This window comes from Macaca fascicularis, chromosome 4 (genome assembly GCF_037993035.2).
Source record: "Macaca fascicularis isolate 582-1 chromosome 4, T2T-MFA8v1.1".
In the NCBI taxonomy this organism is placed as follows: Eukaryota; Metazoa; Chordata; class Mammalia; order Primates; family Cercopithecidae; genus Macaca; species Macaca fascicularis.
This window is the reverse complement of record NC_088378.1, coordinates 109,398,773-109,424,913: the sequence shown is the minus strand read 5'-3', so window position 1 is coordinate 109,424,913 and position 26,141 is coordinate 109,398,773. Positions and strand designations below refer to the sequence as shown.

The following is a 26,141-nucleotide window of genomic DNA, read 5'->3' as shown; positions in this document are numbered from 1 at the left end:
GCTGATGTCATTAATGTTTAAAAACCTTTTTTTTTTTTTTTTTTTTTACCACTAATAAGGTATAGACTTTAGAAATTTTAAAACTCTTGAGAGCCTTCTGAGCTTTCTTTTCTCTAATTAATGTGTGCAATGGTAAGTAAGGTGGCAAATACTATTTGTTATCATTCTGAAGAGTAAATGTAAATAGTGCATAAAATACAATGAACACATTGCCTAACATGTAGCAAGTACTCAATAAATAGAACTTGTTATTATTTTTAATTAATTTCAATTTTAATTTAATATATTAGATTGGTTTTAAAATTTATGAAGCTAGATGTCCTTGATATAGCCTGACCAATCTAAGTATGCATTCTAATATTTTTGCATTAAAAGCAATATTCATTAATCAAGAATACAATATATTGTCACTAACCATGCTATATAACAGATATCACATTTAAACTTTAAATTATTACATACGGCTAGTACTGTGTTAGCCAGTCCAAAGACATGAAAATAATTTGTAATTTTTCAGTAACCAAGCTGATATAAAACTGATGTTTATATGTTGGTACTATAATCAAAGAGAGCTAACTGTAAATCTCTGGAATTTGACATGTCATCTACATTAACTTGTAAGTTGTTAAGTGTGATACCAGGAAAAGAAGTTGTTACCTACATGCCAAATCCACTTAAGAAGATGGATGTGGATATACTGTTTAGTTCTAAAATCAAAGGTGAAGCTATAAGAAAAAGGATGGCTTGGGAGGTGAGGAGGGCAGATCATCAGGTCAGGAGTTTCAGGCCAGCCTGTTCAGTATAGTGAAACCCTGTCTCTACTAACAATACAAAAATTAGCTAGGCGTGGTGGCACACACCTGTAATTCCAACTACTTTGGAGGCCGAAGAAGGAGAATCACTTGAACCCAGGAGGCAGAGGTTGCAGTGAGCTGAGATTGTGCCACTGCACTTCAGCCTAGGTGACAGAGCATGACTCCATCTCAAAAAACAAACAAACAAATAAATAAAAACAAAAACAAAATAAAGGATGGCATAGAATGTTTACAAAAACACCAGCCTGGGCAACATAGTGAGACCTCATCTTTACAAAAAAAAAAAAAAAAAAAAAAAAAATTGTGCCTGTGGTCCCAGCTACTCAGTGGTTGAAGTGGGAGGATTACTTGAGCCCAGGAGGTTGAGGCTGCCGTGAGTTGAGATCATGCCACTGCACTCTAGCCTGGGCAACAAAGTGAGACCCTGTTTCAAAAACGAAAACAAAGAAACAAACAAATAAACAAAAACAAAAACAAGTTTATAAAATCAACTAATAACATAAAGATAAATGACAATGAATGCTGGGATTGTACATTGTACTAGTACAAGAGAGTAAAACCAGTGATTTTCAGATTGTGGACAAATTACTTAGCATACCACAACCAGCTTTTCACTAACTCCTACTCTGATATCATTGTAATTTATGTTGACATAATTGAAAATTCAGAATATGATCTCATTACCTCTGTATCCAGAGCCATTAGAAAGACAAATATTCCTTACTGTAAAATAAATGCTATGGAAAATACTAGTTGACTAATTTTTTCTCTTCTATGAATCATAATGATTTGTATTCTTGGTCACAATACAAATCATGTGATTATGTAAATTACCACTACTATTCTATTTCTAATAAAATATTTAAGATATTTTAACCTTAAGATAAGATGGTATTGTCATGTTAAACTATATTAAATAACATGTTCATGGCATTATAGCTTTAAATGAGACATATTTAAAAACTAAATATAGAACCTAAATGGGAGAAGAAATTTGGTTAGATTATGCTATGTCTTATGCTGTTAAACTCTTCTATATATAGTCTATATGAACATGATTGCATTTGTTCATCTTGCTTTAATTCACATTACTCAGTGCCTGAATAAACAGTACATATATTTTGGACATAAACTAACATCATATTGTCAGTTTCCATGCACTTTGAAGGGGATCATGTGATACACTGGAATATGTACTTGTTTAATTATTTCTCAAAAACAAAATCATAGAGTTGGGAGATGAATATAAAGAAGTGTGTACCAATGTTGAAGATGAAATGTAATTAAAACAAAATATTTTGTAAGTCTGAATGCCATTTATGTCTAGTAAACATAACCATCATGGAAGAATATGGATATGTTTGGGAGATTTATGTTTTCTCTTGGAAGGTAGTATGTTAGGATGATAACAAAATGGGAGATGTTTTATAATTATTTTACGAATTATATTTTCCATATTTACACTATCATTAAAATGTCAGATACATATTCTTATGGAAAAGTTTGTGGAACAAATTTAACTTAAATTTTTTTTAATGTAAGCAGTTACAAATTTGATGAGCTTTTGAATAACATGCCTTGAATTTATTGAACAACTCTTCATTATGACTTACAAATTATTTGGAATTCACTAGAACATAGGATTCAGTCATATAGCACATAAACAGAAATATAAAGTGTCTTATTTGTACAAAAATGTGATTTTACTGACAGGAAAAATTTACCGATGAGATAAAGTTCAAATGAGGGGAAGTCAAACACTAAACAATTTATATTTCTGTATTTGAGAGTCATCACTCCATCTCATTAACTGGTTTATATATTTAGGTATATTTTATTTAAAACTCACTATTTTTCTTACCTAATTCCTAGGTTCGTTCTTGTAAATATTGATTTTATAAAATTGTTTCTCTCCTAAGATTTATATGTTTTTTTTTTATTTTTTATTTATTTATTTATTTATTTATTTTTAATAATGTGCTCTTATTTAGTATATCCTCTCTTGTGTGCTAAAAATCTAAATAATTTTCCCTGGGTCCAAATTCCTAAGGTCCCTAGGTTATGCTTTCACAAGCAATGGCACCGGTTTAATGAAATGAAACAATTTACCCTCATAGGTAGTCTACTTCTATCAAGTAATCTAATGGAATTAAGTCCTTGGTTCTCAGACATTAAAAAATATATAGCAAATAATGAATCCAATGGTGCTAAATTCATGTGAATATATTACATAAGGCTATCGGTAAGGAGAGAAATTCAGGTCAGAATGTTATTACTGTATGTAGACAGATTCAAGCAAATGAAACTAGAGAAAAAAGGTAAGCAACTGTATGGTTAAGAATAAATTGATAAATAATAAAGTTGATATGTCATTTCTGTGTAGGAGATAAAAACAATCTCCTTGATGAGGATGGAGTAAGGAAAACTAGGAAAGATAAATTAAACAAAAAGCAAACAAACCCAAAAATCTTGCAGAATTTGAAAAAGAAGTAATAGACAATTAAAGAGGTTACTGTACCAATACCTAAGAAAAGATGGAAATACTGTATTGGCAGTAGTTCTGAGATTATAGGTCATTGTATTTTTAAAACTTTAAAAAATGTTGGGATTTCCACCAACTGTGGTCAGTAACTGTGACACCTGGATTTTGGTTAGTTATGAAAGTACGAACATGCAAGAGAAAAACAATAATTAATAATTTGGTACTATCTAGAGGCTAAGCACAATATTTATATTTTAGACACAAGATCTAACTAAACTTCAGAATAATGCTCTTGCTTTTTACCCAACTACTGCACATGAAAAAAATTAGCTTCAGAAAAGTTAAATGTTTTGGACAAGATTAATAAACAGCAGGTATGGGGTGACATTGAAGTCCTTGAACTTAAAATGAAATATTTTCCCAGAAAACACAATTTCCTCCACAGGAAAAACAATACTGTTGGTTATGGGATTTGTGTCTCAAGAAAAAAAAAAAAAGAAAAGGAAATGTAGAATGATTCCGAAAGTGAGAGAAGGAAGGATAACAAGGCCCAAGGCCCAGTGTTTTTTAGAGTAATGATGGGGTTCTTGGCATTTTTGTGGATGAGCTGTTACATTATAGTGGTTGTGATTTTCCTTGCAGTTTAGGAGATCAAAAATTTTGAAGTAAGATTTTAAAATGCTGACGACAAGCTTTGTATTTGAAAAGATAGGCTATCAAGTAGGTGTATCCATCAATTAATGAGGAGAAACCAAGAAGACAGTAAAAGACAAAGCTAAAAGCAGTAGCAAAGCTGATACAAGGTGACATGGAGCTCAAAGAAGGAGCAGATTTTGAATAACATGTCTAAAGCAATAGTTTAATAAATGCAATTGTTAACTTAGAGAAAGTAATAATGACCCCCATGGGGAATGGTACATGGTAGAATTCATAACTTTCTATCATTCTATAGCAAGCTGCAGAAAGAGGAAAAAAGAATGTGCCGTGTAGTAGACTATCAAAAATTGCTTCAGCAAAATTTCCAACCAAAATTGATCTTCCAGACCTTTCTCCACCCCTTTATCCTAAACGGGCTTCTATAAAATCCTCAGAAAATATAATATACAGAGAATGACAGTGCATGATTTCTGAAGATAAGTCATAAGAGTTAATACATCTCAGTGTTTCTATTGAAGCTTATTGTGGAATTTAGTACCATGTCTAAGGAAGCCAATGCCATGTAGAAAGTCGGTACGTAAGTCTTCTAACAGATGGCATCAGCTAACATCTAAGCCAATGGCTGGCATCAATTTCCAGATTTGTGAGGAAACAATCTTTAGATAATTCTAGTACCCAGTCTTTGCAATACCCACCCTGATGACAATGATCAGAGCAAAATCAAAATAAAATAAAATTGCTGATTTATGAAAATAAAGGTTGTCATTGATTTAAACCACTTAATTTAGGGTTAGAGTATTACACAGAAATAGATGACCAGTAAAAACTTTGAGTAGTGAAGATGAAAGAGCACTAAGAACTAAAAGTGCTGAAGGAACTGGACGTGAACAACAGAGGAGGAAAAGTTAAGAAAGAAATGAGAGCTGCTGAGAATGTCAAAACCAGAGAGACTTGCATTTTGGCTGAGGATAAGAAGAACATGGATCAAAGGCATAGAGAAAAAATATGCTTGCAATATAGACTAAAATCCCAGAATTTCAGCTCTTGATAAAAGTCAGATTTTTTCAGACAAAAGTGTTTTATCAGCATTCAAAATAAATTTACTAAGAAAATTATAGTGTCTCTTTTGGGAAAAGTAACCACCTCCTGGTCCAACTGTCTACACATACACACACACACACACACACACACACACACACATACACACATAGAGAGAGAGAGTACTTAATGGTTATTGTATTTATTTTCTCATAGTTAAAATCATTGAACGCCATCTTTGTATGAAAACATTGTACAGAGTTCAAAACACTAAAAATATACAAGTAGTTCTTGGTTTGGGTTCATAAAAACAAACTATATTAGGTGAGATAAAAGAACCACTGCTTTTTATTTATTCAATAATGGTTTTATTGAATCTTTCTAGCATTGGTCTTTATATATACCTAGTGGAACAATGAGTTTATTAACAATATTTCAAAATGTTAAAACAAACTGAAAATTCAAAATTATAGGATAAATTTACACATAATGCTATACTAATGAAATTCTGTGCGGTCAAGGATATCTATTTGAAAATAATTTTATATTTAGTTAATGATAAGTAGCCAGATAATTACTTTTCTATGAAAATATTCTGAAAAGTATAAGAAGGCACCATTTTAAAATTAACATCTGAGATTGAATCAGAAAGTCATTAGTCAATAACTATTTTAAATTAACTGAAATAAAAATCATCTAATATATGTTGTTTACCTTACCTAAAGTATATACTCATTTTATTAATTTTTATATCCCCTGACAGACACACACACACACGCACACACACACAGAGAGAGAGAGAGAGAGAGAGAGAGAGAAAGAGAGAGAGAGAGAGAGAGAGAGAGAGAGATAAAGACAGAGAGAGAGAGAGAGAGAGACATAGCACTTTTCCCAGCTTTCTCTTCATGGAGTAATTAAATTTATTCCATTTTTAAAATCTTAGACTCAGAAAATAATAAATAAGGAATATTACAGAACCGATTACATGATTCCAGTAAGCCAAGAGTGATGTTCGCTCTGTATTTCTCACTATCTCAATGATATTCTTCATTATACAAGTATAACACCTCTTAAGAGCAATTATTTAAACAAAATTTTGTCAGGGAGAAGATATGAGGATTACTCTCTTATTAAAAAAAAAAAAAAAAAAAAAAAGTAACTTGCCAAAAAAAGGCATGATTGAATTAGAGAAACCAGTTTTTAGCGACCCTGCTCCTGAAGTGAAACCTTGGGTCCTAAAACAAATGGTGGCTTCATCTGCCATGATGCATGATATTTGTTTTATCAAACAGAATAAACTCTGTTAAAGATGTTCCATAAAAGTTATTTCAAGTATACCCTGCCATCAGAGTTGGTCTACCAGAGATAGACTAACAAATACCAATCAAACAAAATCTAATGCATCAAAGACAGAAAAATAAATTACATTTTTCCCCAAATTTACAAAATTGATTGCTCATTAACATATTTATATGTACATCTTAATTTAATTAACTATCTCAGATTATTTTTAAATTTGCTTTTAAGCTTGATGGAAAATTCCCCTGAACTGTGGCATACATTTGAGTTCAAAATGTATTAATCGTTTCCAAATCTTTATCTTGAATCAGGAAATGTTCATTTCTTACAAGTCATTTCTAAAATTGCTTTTTTTTAATTTAATTAATTAATTAATTATTTTTTTTGAGACAAAGTCTCACTCTGTCGCCAGGCTAAAGTGCAGTGTTGCGATCTCGACTCACTGCAACCTCCACCTCCCAGGATCAAGTGATTCTCCTGCCTCAGTCTCCCGAGCAGTTGGGACCACAGGCACGTGCCACCAGGCCAGCTAATTTTTATATTTTTAGTAAAGACGGGGTTTCACCATGTTGGCCAGGATGGTCTCGATCTCTTGACCTTGTGATCCACCTGCCTTGGTCTCCCAAAGTGCTGGGATTACAGGCATGAGCCACAGTGCCCAACCTAAAATTGCTTTTAAACCTATACAATAAGAATTTGATTGGGTTATTAAGGTAAGCCTGGACATGATGAAGTCGGTTGTAAAAATTTAGAATTTTTATTCACACGAATCAAATCAACATTCTAAGAAATCCAGTATGATATCTATTGAAAAGATGATGACACTTTAATAATTATGGTATTGTGCTTTTATAGCCAGCTTCTGAAACTGTAATATCACTGAGTATCACAGACAAGATACAATAATAAGGTTACCCACAGAGAAAAGGTAAAATGCCTTATAAATTTAACTTTCTAGATTCTCATTTTCAAGTTTTTGTACTAAATAAAAGTTGAAGCCATATGTTCAGAAATGTTCCTGTATCTAAAAAATAAGCTTATGGCATTTCCCCATAAAACACATTTCTAAGTCCCAAGATGGAGTAATTAGAGAGATGTTTCTACATGGAGTTCTATAAATTGTCACACCTGTTTAGTTGAACAAAGAATGAAAATATGCAGACTTCAACAGAATTCAAGAACTCATTAAAAGACTTGCACTTTACCAGCAGAAATTACTTAATATAGGAAAAACGTCAGTCATTTTTCAGGCAGTCATGAAGTGATTTTTAAATCACTAAAAATGACAAATTAGAAGTGGAAAATTATCACAATTATATAAGCAGTATTACTGCGATGTATAGAACATCTGTCACCAGTGATAGCCAATTCAACATTCTACAAGGGGAGCCAATTGATGCATTCAATACTACAAGACTAAAAGCAGTTATTACATTTTTTTCACTTTTAAAACAAAGAAAGCAATCATGTAATTTTCAGTTAGTATAAAAATTAAATACACTCTGAGTAAAAAATAAGCAGGTATCACATTTTCCATATGGCCATTTGTAGCAAATCATACATTTCACTTTTGAGAAATGATGTATTTTTCAATCTTTTTTTCTCTGTGTTAATAAAACATGGAGAGAAAGCTGTGATTCTTTTTGTTCTACACATGGCAATAAGAATGTACAATACTCAAATATAACTCTGTGATTTCATACTAAAAAATTATGTCATACCTATTTTCAAATATGTCTGTCAGAAGAGAATGATAATACTTTGAACTTCTTTTAAGATTAAGAACATCCCCAAATCTTGTACTCCCTCATTATCAAACATTTATTCAATACCTTATATGTGCTATAAAACAGGGCTGTAAATTTGAATCGATCACAGGCTTTGCTGTCAAGAACTTTGCAAATCAGTAGGAGGAGTAAAGGAAGTGGATATTTGCAGAAGTGAAGGAGAAGAGAGACTTTATTCTAGAGAAGATATAAGATATGAGTGACAGCAGAGAAAATATGAGTATATATGGCTTGTTCATGATACAATCACTAAGACTAGTTGATTAGAGCAAAAGATTGGTTAAGAAAATATAGAAAAAATGTTTATAAAAGTAGATAGACATAACTTACATAAACACCTGAATGCCATAAAAAGGATACCGGATTTGACTGTATTCACAAAATGGTGGGAAAAAAATTGAATGAGAAGTTGTTATGCCAAACAATAACAAAAGTAGCAAAAACTAAAGTTAATTAAATGCTCACCAAGTATTTTACATGAATTGGTTCATTTAGTCTTAAGAAAAACACATGAAAAATGCTACTCAATTCCCTTTCCCCTTAAATTCACCCTCTTGACAGTGCTCCATTTACTGGTTTCCTCATTTATATTAGTGAATTTCATTTTTAAACAATTACCAAATTATAGTGAAGTCAGGACCACTTTACAAGAAATTGATCTTTATGACTAATTATATATAATTGATTTTAGTTAAATGTCCCAAATTACTGTTTCTACTTGAAAGGGCCCTGTTTAGAATCACTGAAGAGTTGCTTGTTTCATTGAAAACACAGAAAAGTTCTGAAAATTAAAAAGAAAAAGAGAGAGAGAAAGCCACATTGAAATTTGCTATTCTGTTGGTGGTGTAGCTTTTTTTCAGATGAACTCTGTCACTGAAAACTACAAAAAATCTGCATAAAGCACACAGAAATCTGCACAAAGTCCTTTAAGAATGAACAAAACCAGGCAAAAATAGAATGCATGAGTAAACTCAAACATTTATCCAAAGAAATCACCTAATCAGAAGAACAGTGAGAGGACCACAAATGGCTGAACTAAAATGAACAGATCCTCAATGACCAGTAGGAGAATTCTGAGTCTACCATACATGTAACTGTAGAAGGAAAGGAAAGAGACATTTTGGCAAATAACTCCTTGGCATATATTTGGCAAATATCAAAGAGGTTGAATTAAAATTCTGGAAGAAGTTTTAAAATAAATTGACAAGTGGTTTCTAAGACTTATATGTATATGCAAAGGATCTAGAATAGTCAGAACAATCTCAATAAATAAGAAACTGGAGGATTTGTTTTATAGAACCTCAAGTTTTGATATAAATACACACTAATCAAGAAACAGTAGTATTGGCTAAGGAAAGAAAAATAGACCAATAGAATAGAATAGAGATTACAGAACTAGACATACACACATATATGTTTAATTTATTTATGATAAGATGCCAAGCAAATCTATGGGTAAAAGAAAAGTGCCACATGGTGCTGAACTGTATTTCCATACATTAAAAAGTCAAACCAACCTTCTATGAAATGCAAAAAATAACTGAGTAGATTATAAACCTAAACAGAGGGCTAAAACTATAAGTCTTCTAGAAGAACACATTGGAGAAATTCTTTGGGATTCTGGAACATGCAAATGTTTCCTAAAAAAGGCACAAAACATACAAAATGTGTTTTTAAATGATAAATTTATTTTGTTAACATTGAAAACTCTTGCTCATCAAAGTACATGGAAAAAAAAAAATTAAGTAGGCTGAATGCGGTGGTGGCTCCCGCCTGTAATCCTAGCACTTGGGGAGCCCAAGGCGGGTGGATCACGAGGTCAGGAGATTGAGACCATCCTAGCCAGCATGGTGAAATCCTGTCTCTACTAAAAATACAAAAAAAAATAATTAGTTGGGCGTGGTGGCACATGCCTGTAGTCCCAGCTGTTGGGAGGCTGAGGCAGGAGAATCGCTTGAAAGCAGGAGGCACAGGTTGAAGTGAGCTGAGATCATGCCACTGCACTCCAGCCTGGTGACACAGCAAGACTCCATCTCTAATTAATTAATTAATTAATTAATTAAAAGGTAAGTCAGAGTCAGAAAAAAATTATTTGTATGGTATGCATACATGACAAGTGACTTCTATCCAGGACATATACAGCTTTTCTACATATCACTAATAAAAAGATAACTTAAAAATGGCAGAGTGAGTGAGCCATATTGGCTTTCAATGAATACAGGATATTAGGGGCCTTATATAAATATACACAGATAATACCACATTATTAAATATTTCATTGACATTTTCATGAATAAACCAGAGAAGCAAAATATTATATTCATTTAAGATCAAATCATTGGACTCAAATACTTCCAAATTATATTTCTCAATATATATTCTTCAAATAATTTCAAATTGCCGTTTCCTCAAATGGTAAAATAGAGAAGAGATTAACTATTTTATTTACTACTTTATGGACTTTCTGAAAAAGAAAGGTGCATATTAAATAGTAGTTAAAAATAACCAAAGGACGTGAAATTAGTATACCAAAGGGATAGCTGAACCCCCATATTTATTATAGCATTATTCATAATAGTCAATATATGGAATCAACCTAGATGTCCGTCGAGAGATGCTTGGATAAAGAAAATGTGGTCTATATACACAATGGTATACTATTCAGTCATAAAAAGAATGGAATCCTGTCATTCCTGGCAACATGGATAAACCTGTAGGATATTATATTAAGCGAAATAAGTCAGGCTCAGAAAGAGAAATACTGTGTGTTCTCACTCATATGGGAGAACTAAATAAAATTTGAGCTCATGGAAGTAGTGTGTAAAATTGTGAGTATTAGATGCTGGGAAGGGTAGGGAAAAGGAGGATGGGGACAGTTTGGTTAATGGATACAAAATTATAGCTAGATAGAAGGAATGATTCATGGTGTTCTAGAACACTGTAAGGTGAATGTGGTTAACTGTAATTTACTATATATTTTCAAAAAGCTAGAAGGGAGTATTCTGAATGTTCACAACACAAAGAAATGATAAACGTTTGAAGTGATGGATATGTTAATTACTCTGATTTGATCCTTACATATTGTATAGATATATCAAAATATCACTCTGTATCCTATAAATGTAATTATTAAGTGTCAACCAAAAAAAGTCAAAAGGAAAAAATAAGTGTTCTATACATTGAACAATAAAAAGTAATTCAAATTGGCAGATATGTATATCTGTTTAATAACTTTAGCTAAATTATATGCTTTATTGAGCATTCAAGTCTTTTCATTTTATAATCAATTTACACTCTCATTTCTCAATACAAGCAATAAAGTTTCATTAGCATCTTGAGATCTCATAATTATCAGTAATTACTATTTATTAAGTTCATAGTATACACTACCTTGTTGGTAGACACATAAACTATTTTGAGACAATTTATAGTAGGGTGGAGAACACTTGGAAATAATGTTTTGCCAATAAATCTATGGAGGATTCATCACAATGGAAGAAATTAATTGGAAGGTTCAGAGGAAGATTTAGTTCTTTATCTGGATGGAATATGGTAGCAAAGGAAATTGTTCATGTTAGTAATCGATACAGAGCCTCTGCTTTTAAATGTTGTGTTATTGTGGATTATGCTGTGTTTGGAAAGAACAGTCACCATCAATGCTAGTAATTATCATAGTGACTAGAGAATCAAGAAGAAAAATGCTACAAAATACAGTTTGACAATGTAAAACTAATAGCAACCCAGAACAAACTTATATAAACTCCTACCAATTCAATGCCTAAAAAATTATTCACATTATTAAATGTGTTAAACATTTGCCATAAATTATCATTCCAAATTTTATACATACTAAGCCTTAATACTGACTATACATGTGTGCTTATCAGCTCATGTAACTCCATCATTTTTTAAAATTCCACTTACGAGAGCAAGGACTAGTTCAATTCTCTACATGGCAGGGGGTTATGTTAGAGATAGGGTTAAATTGACAGAGATTAATTTTCCAACCTCTATCAGAATTGAATTTCAAAATAGGATTAAAGTTCAATTATTAATAATGAAGAAAGTTATATCTGATTTAGCTCCTGCCTGCTTTTCTTTCAATGAACAAAATTCTATTCTTCATAAATTCTACCCACTGGTGAGGATTATGCAAATGGAGAAATATGTACTTTACATTGGAAAATATTCTGTCTACCCTCTGATTTAAACTGCTAACTGAATGTCTTACACTATTATCTACTAGTCAGATTGGATCTCTTGTTATATGCCCAAAATGGTAGCTGAAGTTACCATCACTGAATGCCATTGCAAAACCTTTTTAACATCACTCATCTTGGGTTCAAACATCCCAACATCCTTACAAATAAACGTTCCTATCTTGAAACTAAATTTGTTTATGGTAGCTTTAATTTAGTCAAACTAAAAACAATTTATTTTTTGACAATCACCTGTTTCTACATCAAATTCACATCTGAAAATGTGTCATTATCTAATAATGTATAGCATAATAATTTTGACATGTCCTTGCATTGATCAAAAATACACATTTAAAAATTTAGCAATAAATCTTATAGTTATAAAATTTGAATAAATCACTTTCTAATGGATGCATAAATCTCGTGTAATGTTTCAAATTTGGGATTACAATTAAGAATACATTTTCATGTGGTTTTCTATTAGATTTTAATTCTTAATTTTACTTTTATAATGTTTGAAATTGAAGTTTGACCTTATGGCTAATGATTCTTATTTATACTCTATTTCACAATATTTGAGATATCTGAAAAATCAAGAATTTGGTTTTCTAATGGCTCTTTAGTTTTGAAATAGGATTGGCATACTCTACACCATACTTATTTGCAGTCTGGATGCATTAGATGTGGGTTATTAAACTGCTTTAGGTATGACAACTATAATATTCCAAATGATATGAATTCCAAAATTCTGTTTGGAATGAAATTCAAGAGAAATGAGAACTTGACATAAAGGCTAATTTTATAATAATCACTGGTTGATAAGGCATTAAAAATATTTTCTGTAGTTTTATGATGGCTCATTGGAACATAATGTTGATTATGAATCCAGATTCATATATCCAGTAATATATATATTAATATGCACAGTTGATCATGGTGGAAAAATATACATATATTGGTTTCTGAAGAGTTTTTAAGAAACCAATAATAAAATATAAGAAAATATGTATGAAATATAGAGATAGATGGTGTATTAGTTCGTTTTCATGCTGCTGATGAAGACATAACTAAGAATGGGCAATGTGCAAAAGAAAGAGGTTTAATGGACCTACAGTTCCCTGTGGCTGTGGAAGCCTCACAATCCTGGAGGAAGGCAAGGAGGAGCAAGTCACATCTTACATGGATGACAGCAAGCAAAGACGGAGAGTTTGCGCAGGGGAACTCATTTTTTTTAAAACCATCAGATCTCATGAGACTTATTCACTATCATGAGAATAGCACGGGAAAGACGTGCCCCCATGACTCAATTACTTCCTACCAGGTCCTTCCCACAACACGTGGGAATTCAAGATGGGGGCACAGTTAAGCCATAACTGATGGATAGATATAGACATATTTTATACATCTTTTAAATGTGATGCTTCCTATACACTTTTGGCACAGGCTGTAGATCTCAAAATATTGCAAAAAAACAAAAACCAACAAACAAAAAGAACCCTACTATAGTTACCAAACCTTCACAGGGTAATCATTCTAGTTTGCTCAGGATAGCACCAGTTTATGCTCATGGGGTAGAAGACAGTATATTGCTGAAGTATTTCAGTTCTCTCCAAATATTAAAATGCCATTTGTCCTGGATGTTTTAAACAAATACTATTATTTATGGTTGCACTAAAACAAATAGGGATGGGTTTCATAAATCACCACTTGGTATTTTATATTCTGCCATCTTCTTTTCCAGGAGTGTGAGATATAGAGTTATACAAAAGCAGAAAATTATTTTTCACATGAGGATAATATGGTCATATAACCAGTGATATCCCACCTCTCTTTTGCAATGCTTTCCAGATGCAAATTTTATTGTATCAATCAATCGAGGACAGCTTGTAGGACTCTGAAGAACCAAGCAGACAAAAGTAGGTAATTCCTCCTTATTTCAGTTGGTATGCTGAGAAGGTTACTAATAATGCTACTCTTCCAGCACAATGCTTCCAGGCTGCCAGTGAGCTTGGTCAGTAGGAACCACAGGAAATTATGAGTTATGTCTATGTTATATATGAGAGGAAAATTGAGGCTGCTAGTTTTTTCATAGGGTTTATAGATAATTGCCTGTATTTTCTTGCTATAGAAGTTTGGTCAATTATTGTATGGTACAAAACAGTGGTAACTATACCTGTAAGATGAATAAGACCTTCCACCTACTTTTGTAAACAAAGTTTTATTGATATAGTGAAATTCACACAGTTATGTTTGTCTGTGGCTGCTTTCATGCTTCAATAGCAGAGTTGAATCATTGTGATAGAGACCATATGGCTCAAGAAGTCTAAAATATTTACTATCTAACCCTTTACAGAAAAATTTGGCAGCCTTTGGTATAAATCTACAACTATTTACATATTTTACTATGCACTGATGAACATTTCTTATTCTACAATTAATAAAATTAAGTTTCAAATTTGTTTCCCTAGAAAATTGATGACGAACATGTACTTGCCCCTAAATTGTGCCACTATTAATGATCCACTGTAAGATATTAGTGACATTACTGACTGTACAGAAACAAGAATGCATACATTAGTTGAGCAATCATAAGCATCTACTTTTTAAAATGTTAGTAAGTATTTTAGAAGATTGTCTTCTGATGATGATTTAGGTGCATAAGCAGAAGGTCTTCTTACAGATCACTCTGTGAATCATGTCTTTTCATTTAGATCAAATGACTGTCCCAAAATTGTTTTTCTCATTTTTTAATGCAAGTTCCTCTGTGCATGCAAAAAGTAAAGTGATAGTTGTCAAACTATCAGCTCAGCTAGTAGACAATTTCATTTACAGTTAAAAAATGCCAGCTTGAGCTGGGCGTGGTGGCTCATCCTGTAATTCCACCACTTTGGGAGGCCAAGGCAAGTGGATAACTTGAGGCCAAAAGTTCGAGACCAGCCTGGCCAACATGGGGAAATCCTGTCACTACTAAAAATACAAAATTAGCCGGCTGTGGTGGCATGCGCCTATAATTCCAGCTACTTGGGAGCATAAGGCAGGAGACTCACTGGAGCTTGGGAGGCAGAGGTTGCAGTGAGCCGAGATTCACCACTGCACTCCAACCTGGGTGAAACAGTGAGAGTCTGTCTCAAAAAAATAAATAAATACTTTTTTTTTAAAAAAAATGAGAGCTATATTAATAAAAGCAGAAACTTCAAATTGATAATCAGTTAATTCCAATAATGGTTTGCTTTTTCCCTTCAATTCATTAAATTAAAATAAAGTTTTGCAAGTTTATTCTGTCAGAGGCAAGACATCTGACAGCATTGGTAGTGCTATTGGGAATTTGTGAATTCTGCAAAACATATTCAAAACTAAAGTTATTGGTTCCTGTGGTGAAATTTTAAATACACATTTTGTTAAGTATGTGGCATAATACATTGTTTTGATCAAATATAGAAAAATGTGGAGCAGAAAATATAGGAAATGTATTGTAGTTCACACATAGTTCATATTTTGTTACAAATTGGTCATGATATTCACACAACTAAAATAAAAACTGTAATTGCAAAATTCACAAATAATTTTAAATACTCACAGAGTAACAGAACTAATTTGTTGTGACAAAACTACTATTGAAAAAAGTGTAACATGCCATAATGTGCTCTTTTCTTGCTTCTTTTCATCAATATTCAAATTTTAGAAATGTTTAAGTCTCCAAAGAATGACTTTGAAAATGAATCTAAGGGTGCACAGAAGCTTTGACATTTTAGTAACAGAATGCTCTACATTTAGCTGCATCTTGCTCAAGTCAGTTTCAAAAATTTAATTAAACCGTTAAAATAATTTAAGTAGCAAAGAAATCAGTTTTTGAACATTACAGTAAGTTGCACTTTTTAAATAAAACACTGAAGTTTATTTCTCCATGATTCAAGAAAGACACTTAGCAAATTTAATAAGATTTCAAAAGTATACAAGATTTTAAATATTGTAACAGTGCTTTGGAATAGGTGAATTTGTGGGAAGCATTTGAGGAGGGCTCCTAAATTTCAAGGATAAACTTACATACTAGAGCATAATGGAAATAAATTGAGAGGGTTGACAACTTTGCAGCATCTAAATTTAGACAAACATTCTAAAGAATAATAAATAGAAAGCATTTACTTCATGATTATCTTGGAAAATGTTATCTAACAAACTGATTTTGAATAAGTAAAATACAGAACTCCTATAAAAATATTTCATCCTTGAGGAGGTCCTTCATATCCCTTGTAAGTTGGATTCATAGATATTTTATTCTCTTAGTAGCAAATGTGAATGAGAGTTCACTCATGATTTGTCTATCTGTTTGTCTGTTATTGGTGTATAGGAATGCTCGTGATTTTTGCAAACTGATTTTGTTTCCTGAGACTTTGCTGAAGTTGCTTGTCAGCTTAGGAGATTTTGGGCTGAGTCGATGGAGTTTTCTAAATATACAATCATGTCATCTGCAAACTGAGACAATTTGACTTCCTTTATTCCTGTTTGAATATCCTTTATTTCTTTTTCTTGCCTGACTGCCCTGGCCAGAACTTCCAACACTATGTTGAACAGGAGTGGTGAGAGAGGACATCCCTGTCTTGTGCCAGTTTTCAAAGGTAATGCTTCCAGTTTTTGCCCATTCAGTATGATATTGGCTGTGGGTTTGTCATAAATAGCTCTTATTTTTTGAGATATGTTCCATCGATACCCAGATTATTGAGAGTTTTTAGCATGAAAGGCTGTTGAATTTTGTCAAAGGTCTTTTCTGCATCTATTGAAATAATCATGTGTTTTTTGTCGTTGGTTCTGTTTATGTGATGGATTGTGTTTATTGATTTGCGTATGTTGAACCAGCCTTGCATCTTAGGTATGAAGCTGACTTGATTGTGGTAGATAAGCTTTCTGATGTTAGCTTTGCCAATATTTTATTGAAGATTTTCACATTAATGTTCATCAGGGATACTGACCTAAAATTCTCTTTTTTTGTTGTGTCTCTGTCAGACTTTGGTATCATGATGATGCTGGCCTCATAAAATGAGTCAGGGAGGACTCCCTCTTTTTCTATTGATTGGAATAATTTCAGAAGGAGTGGTACCAGCTCCTCTTTGTATCTCTGGTAGAATTTGGCTGTGAATCCATTGGGTCCTGGACTTTTTTTGGTTGGTAGACTGTTAATTATTGCCTCAACTTCAGAACCTGCTATTGGTCTATTCAGAGATTCAACTTCTTCCTGGTTTAGTCTTGGGAGAGTGCATGTGTCCAGGAATTTATCCATTTCTTCTATATTTTCCAGTTTATTTGCATGGAGATGTTTATAGTATTCTCTGATAGTAGTTTGCATTTCTGTGAGATTGGTAGTGACATCCCCTTTATCCTGTTTTATTTCATCTATTTAATTCTTCTCTCTTTTCTTCTTTAGTAGTCTGGTTAGCGGTCTATCAATTTTCTTGATCTTTTCAAAAAAACAGCTCCTGCATTCATTGATTTTTTGAAGGGTTTTTTGTGTCTCTATCTCCTTCAGTTCTGCTCTGATTTTAGTTATTTCTTGTCTTCTGCTAGCTTTTGAACGTGTTTGCTCTTGCTTCTCTAGGTCTTTTAATTGTGATGTTAGGGTGTCGATTTTAGATCTTTCCTGCTTTCTCTTGTGGCCATTTACTGCTATAAATTTCCCTCTATACACTGCTTTAAATGTGTCCCAGCGATGCTGGTATGCTGTGTCTTTGTTCTTACTGGTTTCAAAGGACATCTTTATTTCTGCCTTCATTTTGTGAAGGAACTCTTCAAGGAGAACTATAAACCACTGCTCAATGAAATAATAGAGGACACAAACAAATGGAAAAACATTCCATGCTCATGAATAGGAAGAATCAATATCGTGAAAATGGCCTTACTCCCCAAAGTATAGATTCAGTGTTATCCCCATCAAGCTACCACTGACTTTCTTCACAGAATTAGAAAAATCTACTATAAACTTCATATGGAACCAAAAAAGAGCCCACATAGCCAGGACAATCCTGGTCAAGAAGAACAAAGCTGGAGGCATCAAGCTACCTAACTTCAAATTTTACTACAAGGCTCCAGTAACCAGAACAGCATGGCACTAGTACCAAGACAGATATATAGACCAATGGAACAGAACGGAGACCTCAGAAATAACACCGCACATCTATCACCATCTGATCTTCAACAAACCTGACACAAAAAAGCAATGGGGAAAAGATTCCCTATTTTATAAATGGTGTTGGGAAAACTGGCTAGCCATATGCTGAAAACTGAAACTGAACCCCATCCTCGCGGCTTACACAAAAATCAACTCAAGATGGATCAAAGACTTAAACATCTGACCTAGGATCATAAAAATCCTAGAAGAAAACCTGAGCAAAAACCTAGAACAATACCATTCAGGCATAGGCACAGGCAAATACCACATGTCTAAAACACCAAAAGCAATGGCAACAAAAGCCAAAATTGACAAATAGAATCTAACAAAACTAAAGAGCTTCTGCACAGCAAAAGAAATTGTCATCAGAGTGAACAGGCAACCTACAGAAAGGGAGAAAAATATTGCAATCTATCCATCTGACAAAGGGCTAATATCCAAAACCTATAAATAACTTACAAATTTACAAGAAAAAGCAAGCAACCCCATCAAGAAATGGGCAAAGGATATGAATAGACACTTCTCAAAAGAATACATTTATGCAGCCAACAGACATACGAAAACATGCTCATCATCACTGGTCATTAGATAAATGCAAATCAAAACCACAATGCGATACCATCTTATGCCATTTAGAATGGTGATCATTAAAAAGTCAGGAAACAACAGATGCTAGAGAGGTTGTGGAAAAGTAGGAATGCTTTTACACTGTTTGTGGGAGTGTAAATTAGTTCAACCATTGTGGAAGACAGTGTGGTGATTCCTCAAGGATGTAGAACTAGAAATACCATTTGACCCAGCAATCCCATTACTGAACATATACCCACAGGATTATAAATCATCCTACGATGAAGATACATGCACATGAATGTTTATTGCAGCACAGTTCATAATAGCAAAGACTTGGAACCAACCCAAATGTCCATCAATGATAGACTGGATTAAGAAAATGTGGCACATATACACCATGGAATGCTATGCAGCCATAAAAAAAAAAATTAAAAAAAAAAATTAAAAAAAGGATGATTTCATGTCCTTTGCAGGGACATGGATGAAGTTGGAAACCATCAATCTCAGCAAACTATCACAAGATCAGAAAACCAAATGCTGGATGTTCTCAGTCATAAGTGAGAGGTGAACAATGAGAACACATGGACACAGGGAGGGGAACATCACACACTGGGGCCTGTCGGGGGTCAGGGGTTAGGGGAGGGATTGCATTAGGAGAAATACCTAATATAGGTGATGGGTTGATGGGTGAGCAAACCACCATGGCACATGCATACCTATGTAACAAAATTGCACATTCTTCACATGTAACCCACAACTTAAAGTATAATTTAAAAATATATATATTTTATCTGCATATTGTATATCAAAAAGAGATTTAATAATATCTTCCTTTAGCAGACTTTTTTTTTTAAGAAATTAACAGAAACCTCAACATGTGTCCAGTGAAAATGTCCATAATCTAAAATTTCATGGTCAAGAAGTGCCAAATAAGGACATGAACAATTTCAAATTCATTGGTCATAAATACAAGTTTGAAGAAAGATGTAAGTCATTTTATGGTGAAAAGCATATGAACTGTTGGTCAAACTCTTCTTATGCTATAAAACATTTAGCAGCGGTATGATTTAATTGTATTAGCCAAATTGATTTATTAAACTTTACCATAAAAGTATTCAGTATATATAACTTCTCAAATTGTATTTTTCAAAAAGAAATGAAATATTTCACATTTAATTTGAAATACATAGACAAAATTAAAGTTATTTGTGTATATGTATGTATATATATGCATATTTTACCTGAAAATTGTTCATCACATTCACAAATGAAACTATTTGAAGTAATATTGCTGCAGTTTCCATGGAAACAGACATGTGGTTGACACTGGCCAATTATTTCTGAGCAATTCTTTCCTATAACAATGAAAAAAAGTTTTTTTACATTGCATATCAATATCATAACCATCAGTTTTCCCTCGATTCTTTAATAATGAAAATATCAAATTCTGACAAATGCAATTTCAGTTATGAAACCATGTTACGATGATGCATTTAAATTGAAATAAAAATTAATTTTGGCACTTTACATAAGTTTTTTATCTTCTGACCCCAGACTATAATATCCAAATATTTTTTTCTGGCTAGTGGTATTTGAGCTTTATTTTATTTATGTAATATTTAAAAATTTTAATTGTGTTTTCATGGTAGATAATATTAATACATAAAAGTACCAGTTTTTCAACATACACTGTTAGTATTGCAATGATAATTTACAAAGTAACACATTCAAATGTGTATTGTGTCTCAGCCTTACCCCCTAGCCAAGGGAACAATTCAAAAGGAAAAATGGCTGCCTGGATTCTCAGAATATGTGCACAAACTTGCAAATTCAACACTTCTTTGCACTTGCTGCCATAGCAAATTTTCAAAATCTCACTTACACATACTATTGTGGTCCCACTACATCAGTTAACATAGCCTTCCATAATGTACTCATTCTATGCATATTTAATCATCTTATAATACTCTTAGTAGAGGAATGTGCTTTGGAAATCCCAAGCATAGCAAGTGGACAAATGTTACAAAACAACAGCATGTAATTTGGCAATATGTTTTTTTCCTCAGTTTAATTAAGCTCTTAATTTAATTTATGAGCAGTTTTTGCCATTATCATTGATATCTTTGAAATTCCTTATATACTGACATCCCTGCCTAATGCAGAACTCTTTTTTCTTCATTTGCCTCCAAGCAACCCTAAACGTAATGAAAATATAAATAATGAAAATATAAATAAAAATCATGTTTCAAAATGTTTTCCAAACATAAAAACTAAATTAACAGTATAATGCTCAATAGGCCATGCCCTAAATTAAAACTTAGTGAGTTTTATGAGCTGAATTGTGCCCACCCAACCCTACCACATTCATATGTTGAAGTCCTAACCCTCAGTATCACAGAGTATCTATATTTGAAGACAATATATTTAGAGAAGTACACAATTAAGGTTAAATAAGGTCAGTAGGATGCATCCTAATCCAACGTGACTGGTCTGCTTTCAAGAGGAGAATATTTACACACAGATACATACTGAGCAATGACAATGTAAAGACACAGGAAGAAGATAGCAGTCTGTGGCCAAATCAAATCGATCTCAGAAGAAAACATGCCTGCCAATCTTTGACTTTTGGCATCTACTACTGTGAGAAAATAAGTTAAGCCATCCAGTCTATGGTACTTTGTTATGACAGCTCTAACAAAATAATGCAGCGAGCACTCTCAATTGTTTTCACAATTCTACATAATTCATTATCTTCTTTGATTTTAAAATTGAAGTAATTATTTATAATTAAAGTGGCAAGTGGAGTATTCTTAATGTTACAAAAATAAGTAAGCATTATTTAGAAATTTTATAGTGCTCAAAGTTTAATGATTTAAAGCACCTATGGCTGAAAGAAAGAAAGAAGAAAGTAAGAAAGAAAGAGATAGAGAAAGAAAGAGAAAGAGGAAGGAAGGAAGGAAGGAAGGAAGGAAGGAAGGAAGGAAGGAAGGAAGGAAGGAAGGAAGGAAGGAAGGAAGGAAGAAAGGAAGGAAGGAAGGAAAGGAGGGAGGGAGAGTGGGAGGAAGGAAGGGAGGAAGGGAGGGAGGGAGGGAGGGAGGAAGGAAGGAAGTAAGGAAATCTTGAGTAAGAAGCAAACCATTCTATGCAGTTATAATAAAAGCACTAAAATAATATCCCATGAACTATGAATGCATACATGCAAATTAATATTCTGACACATGGTAGAAATTTTCTGACCAAATATTCTTTAAAACTCTTTGGACGGGTGAAAATGTATGCTTTAAAGACTGTCTATTAAATTGCTTTGTCATTGACTCCAAATCAGCAGTTTGAGTGTTTTCACATTTTCTCTAGTCTGCCTTAACTTTAATCACCTGATATACCCCAGTGTAAATCAGAGGTATAACTTGCACCTTCTATCACCAATGCCAGTACAGTCAAATGATAATTTGATCCACGTTATAGAGACAATATATTCAGTGGCTATCATTGGTATTAATTTCTCTAATGATCTTGGTACTGAGCTATCAAGTTCAAAATGAGAATTTGAAAGATTGGATTAGGCGACTTTTACAGCCTACAATGGCTTAGTGAGGTCTTCCATTACATCTTTTTTTGTTGTTGTTTTATTTTATTTTTAGACGGAGTCTTGCTTCATTGCCCACGCTGGAGCGCAATGGCGCGATCTCAGCTAACTACAAACTTCACCTCCGGGTTCAAGGGATTCTTCCGCCTCAGCCTCCCGAGTAGCTGGGATTACAGGCACCCGCCATTATGCCCAGCACATTTTTGTATTTTTGTAGAGACGCAGTTTCACCATGTTGGCCAGGCTGGTCTTGAACTCCTTACCTCAAGTGATCCGCCCACCACGGCCTCCCAAAATGCTGGGATTACAAGTGTGCACCGCCTCCCCGTCGGCCCCCATTACATCATACCACACAGCCCCTTTGGCTCCTATGGAGTCAGCGTCAGGCACATGGGAAAAGGAATCCCCCTAAAGCCTGCCTCACACAATTACAGTTAAATCTCTGCAGGTGATCTGTTCTAGACATATCTCTGCTCTAACCTTCCTTCCTCTTATGACCAAAATACATACCAATCTGCTCTTTTCCTATACTATTATTATTACCCGTGTCAAATACTTCTGTTTGTTAGATCATCGTGGTCTTATTTCACTTGTAACTCTCCACGCCAGTTCTGTCAAACTCTCTAAATTCTTTCACAAGTTTCCAAGGTTTAAATGTTCCCTACATTTTTTCAATGTTTCTCCGCACTTTCCTTCTATGACCCCAGATTCTTCTAGTGTATTCTCAAGTAGAGAGAGTTTTATTCCCTTCAAACCTCACTTTAGCCTCAGGCAGCATCATTTACATTTTTTTTTAGATTGTCTTTCCTCTGGCTTAATTACTCACCAAACATCTTTTTACAACCTTTCCTGATTATTGCCTCTTATTGTGCTTATCACAACCGGTTATTAATTATAACATCTTATTTTCATCCTTGTCACTATCAGCTATAAATCAAGGTTTGGATGCCATACCAAAATCCATTTAAAACATTGCTCTCGGCTCACAATTATCTGTTCCTCTCCAATTCTGCCAAGCAATTTCAATGACTTCCCTTCAACCATAGTTCCTTAACTTCCTCTACTCAGATGCATACTTCATTATCAAGTTATCACCTATCTAAATACCATGATCTTGGGAATTCATTCAGTGACTAAAAGCTTTTATATTATTCTGATAATCTTATGTTTTAATGTATGAGACATTAAGAATGGATGTTGGGAAAGATATAAATATAGATATTTCACTATTAAACATGTTTCTAAGAGCCCTCTTTCAGTTAAGCAAAAAGCTTATTTTGGAGGGTCCCTGATAGGATTTGTGTATGTCCAGAATCTATATTTAGCCAAATCTAAGGAATCTATTAAAATTTTTAAAATGCAGTTTGATTTCTGTTAAGTAACCATTTATAAATTTGTTGTGTTTATTTTAATAAAATTATATATTTTAAACAATCTTACCTGTAAATGGTGGGTGACAGACACATTCATATCCTTGCTCATCCCAGTTTCCTCTTTTATTAATGCAACTGCCATCATTTTTACATGGTTTAAAAGAACATGCATCAAGTTCCTGGCAGTATTTTCCAGAAAATGGAGGCTGGCAATGGCAGCTATATGTCTTGCTCCAAGCTTCACTAAGACATTTACCATGACCAGAGCAAAATTCTGAACTCAGAGATTCCTGGCAGAACTGCTGTTTCACTGTCACATTTAGTCGAAGTCCCAGTGGACAAGGTGATGGACCACTTGCCATAACTGTGATAAAATAATGTGTTCCAACACTCAGCCACTTAGAATTAACAGTGTGCATTCCTTTTAGTCTGCAACCAAAAAGTAACTGATCTTCCGTTGTGGCATTTTGCACACAGCCAATGAAAGATGTTTCAGAAACATTCATCAAATTTATTTCTGGAAATTGAAGAGATGGTTCAGAAGAAATTACAAGGATATCTCCTAATTGAATTTGCAAAGGGCAAATCTGGGGAACAACTTGATTGCCTGAAGTATCTATTTTAGTGTTTACACCCAAAAACCAGCAATCTCTGTAGTAGTCCAAGCAGATGTTTTCTGTTAGTGTCCAATTTACCACATGTGATGAGGGTTGTGGATGCCATTCTTCCACCAATTCCCGTCTACATGTTTTTCCATTTATAAAAGAACTGTGAAAAACCATGAGGCTCAGAATGATGATTGATTTGTCAGTCATTTTCGGGCAACTGTATTTTACAGTTTATCGTAAAGAATTGCTGCAAAAATGGTGTTTTAAGTATTGCTGGAAATTTCCAAGCAAAGTTGTTGTTAGGGATTCCTGGGAAATGGAATTGGCTTTTTTTCTGTCCCCAAAGTAGCTTTGATGGCAATGTGCTTTGATGGAGAAACGGAGGAATTTGAATGTTGTAAATATTCCTTTAAACAGAAAAAAACATACATTGTTAGTGACGTTTTCCCTAAATTACTTAATAGTATAGAAAATGCTAGCTCTTTCTGTAGATTTAATAAGAGCCTACACTGCAAATATGTCACCAACAGCTAGGGACCTTCTTTGGGAAAGAAGGCCAAGAAAAACATGATCAAGATATGTTGATCTGTTCAAGCTTTATGTAGTCACCTGATTTTGAAAAGTTCTGGTTTCATGACATAATTTAGTCAGCAACTTACTGCGGTCTTTTGTATTTTCTCTTTACACCAAGCTTCAATCTAATCGAAACACAGCACAGCCAAGATTTGTTTACAGATGGTTTCAATTTTCCTGGGATCTAAGCATTCCTCTTCTGATTAGTTTTCAAAAAACACCTTTAAATCATAGAAGAGTGAAAATCATTTAAATATATTTTTAATGTAATATTTTATATAAAAATAAGCCTTAAAATGCCTGATAGTGACAATCATGCTCCTTTTATCCAGAGGATGGGAGATCTCATATATATAAAATTCTGTTGTGCAAATGACTAAACCTGGAACGAGTCTTCATCAGCTTCTGTAGGAATGGTGGAAGGTGTCAGATAAACAGGGAAAAAGAGGTCAAAAAGCAGTAATGAAAATATTATAAGTAAAACGGTAGTAACTGAAAGGAGGAGTCAGTCCATCAATTCTGTTGTTCCAGAGGGCAAGAAAACATAAAGGATTTCTGAGTTTAATATATTGACCTATTTTCTTTAAAGGTAACAACCAATTATTGAAAGTTTTCTCTGTACAAATCACTCTACTACTTGATTAACAAATAAACTGCAATCCTCGCAATAAAACTCAAATTTTGAGAAGAAAAGTAAATAAGTTCAGTGAAAAAAACGTGTTCTTTGGATGTCAGTTATGTTATTCATTCATTTAATGTCTTTAGGCAACCTGAGATTTAATTATCTCCACTTTCAAATAGGTACACTGGGGAGAAGTACAGCTAATTAACAAGGTAAGATTGAAGATTGAATGACTATGTAAACATATATGAGTCACTCAATAAATAGTAACTTTTATTTTTGTTATTGTACAATTTCATCCAACAGGTAAGTGGTATATGTTGTATTAAAATTCAGGTTTGTCAGATTCAAAATGTCGGCATTTTCTACTGT

At 33.3% G+C, this 26,141-nt stretch overlaps 1 protein-coding gene across 14 annotated transcripts in view; it reads right to left on the bottom strand.

Moving 5' to 3' along the window:
- EYS (eyes shut homolog) overlaps nucleotides 1-26,141 on the bottom strand; it is a 413,676-nt gene that overhangs the window by 157,565 nt on the left and 229,970 nt on the right. For 13 of the 14 annotated variants that reach the window (XM_065543880.1, XM_065543879.1, XM_065543882.1 and 10 more), the window contains 3 exons: nucleotides 25,234-25,368; nucleotides 24,034-24,981; nucleotides 20,249-20,362 (listed from right to left, as the gene is read on the bottom strand). In XM_065543880.1, coding sequence (XP_065399952.1) covers nucleotides 20,249-20,362; nucleotides 24,034-24,781 — 862 coding nt within the window. In that variant the 5' untranslated portion in view covers nucleotides 24,782-24,981; nucleotides 25,234-25,368. The remainder of the gene's footprint in view (nucleotides 1-20,248; nucleotides 20,363-24,033; nucleotides 24,982-25,233; nucleotides 25,369-26,141) is intronic. The other variant, XM_065543888.1, reaches the window with a different exon arrangement.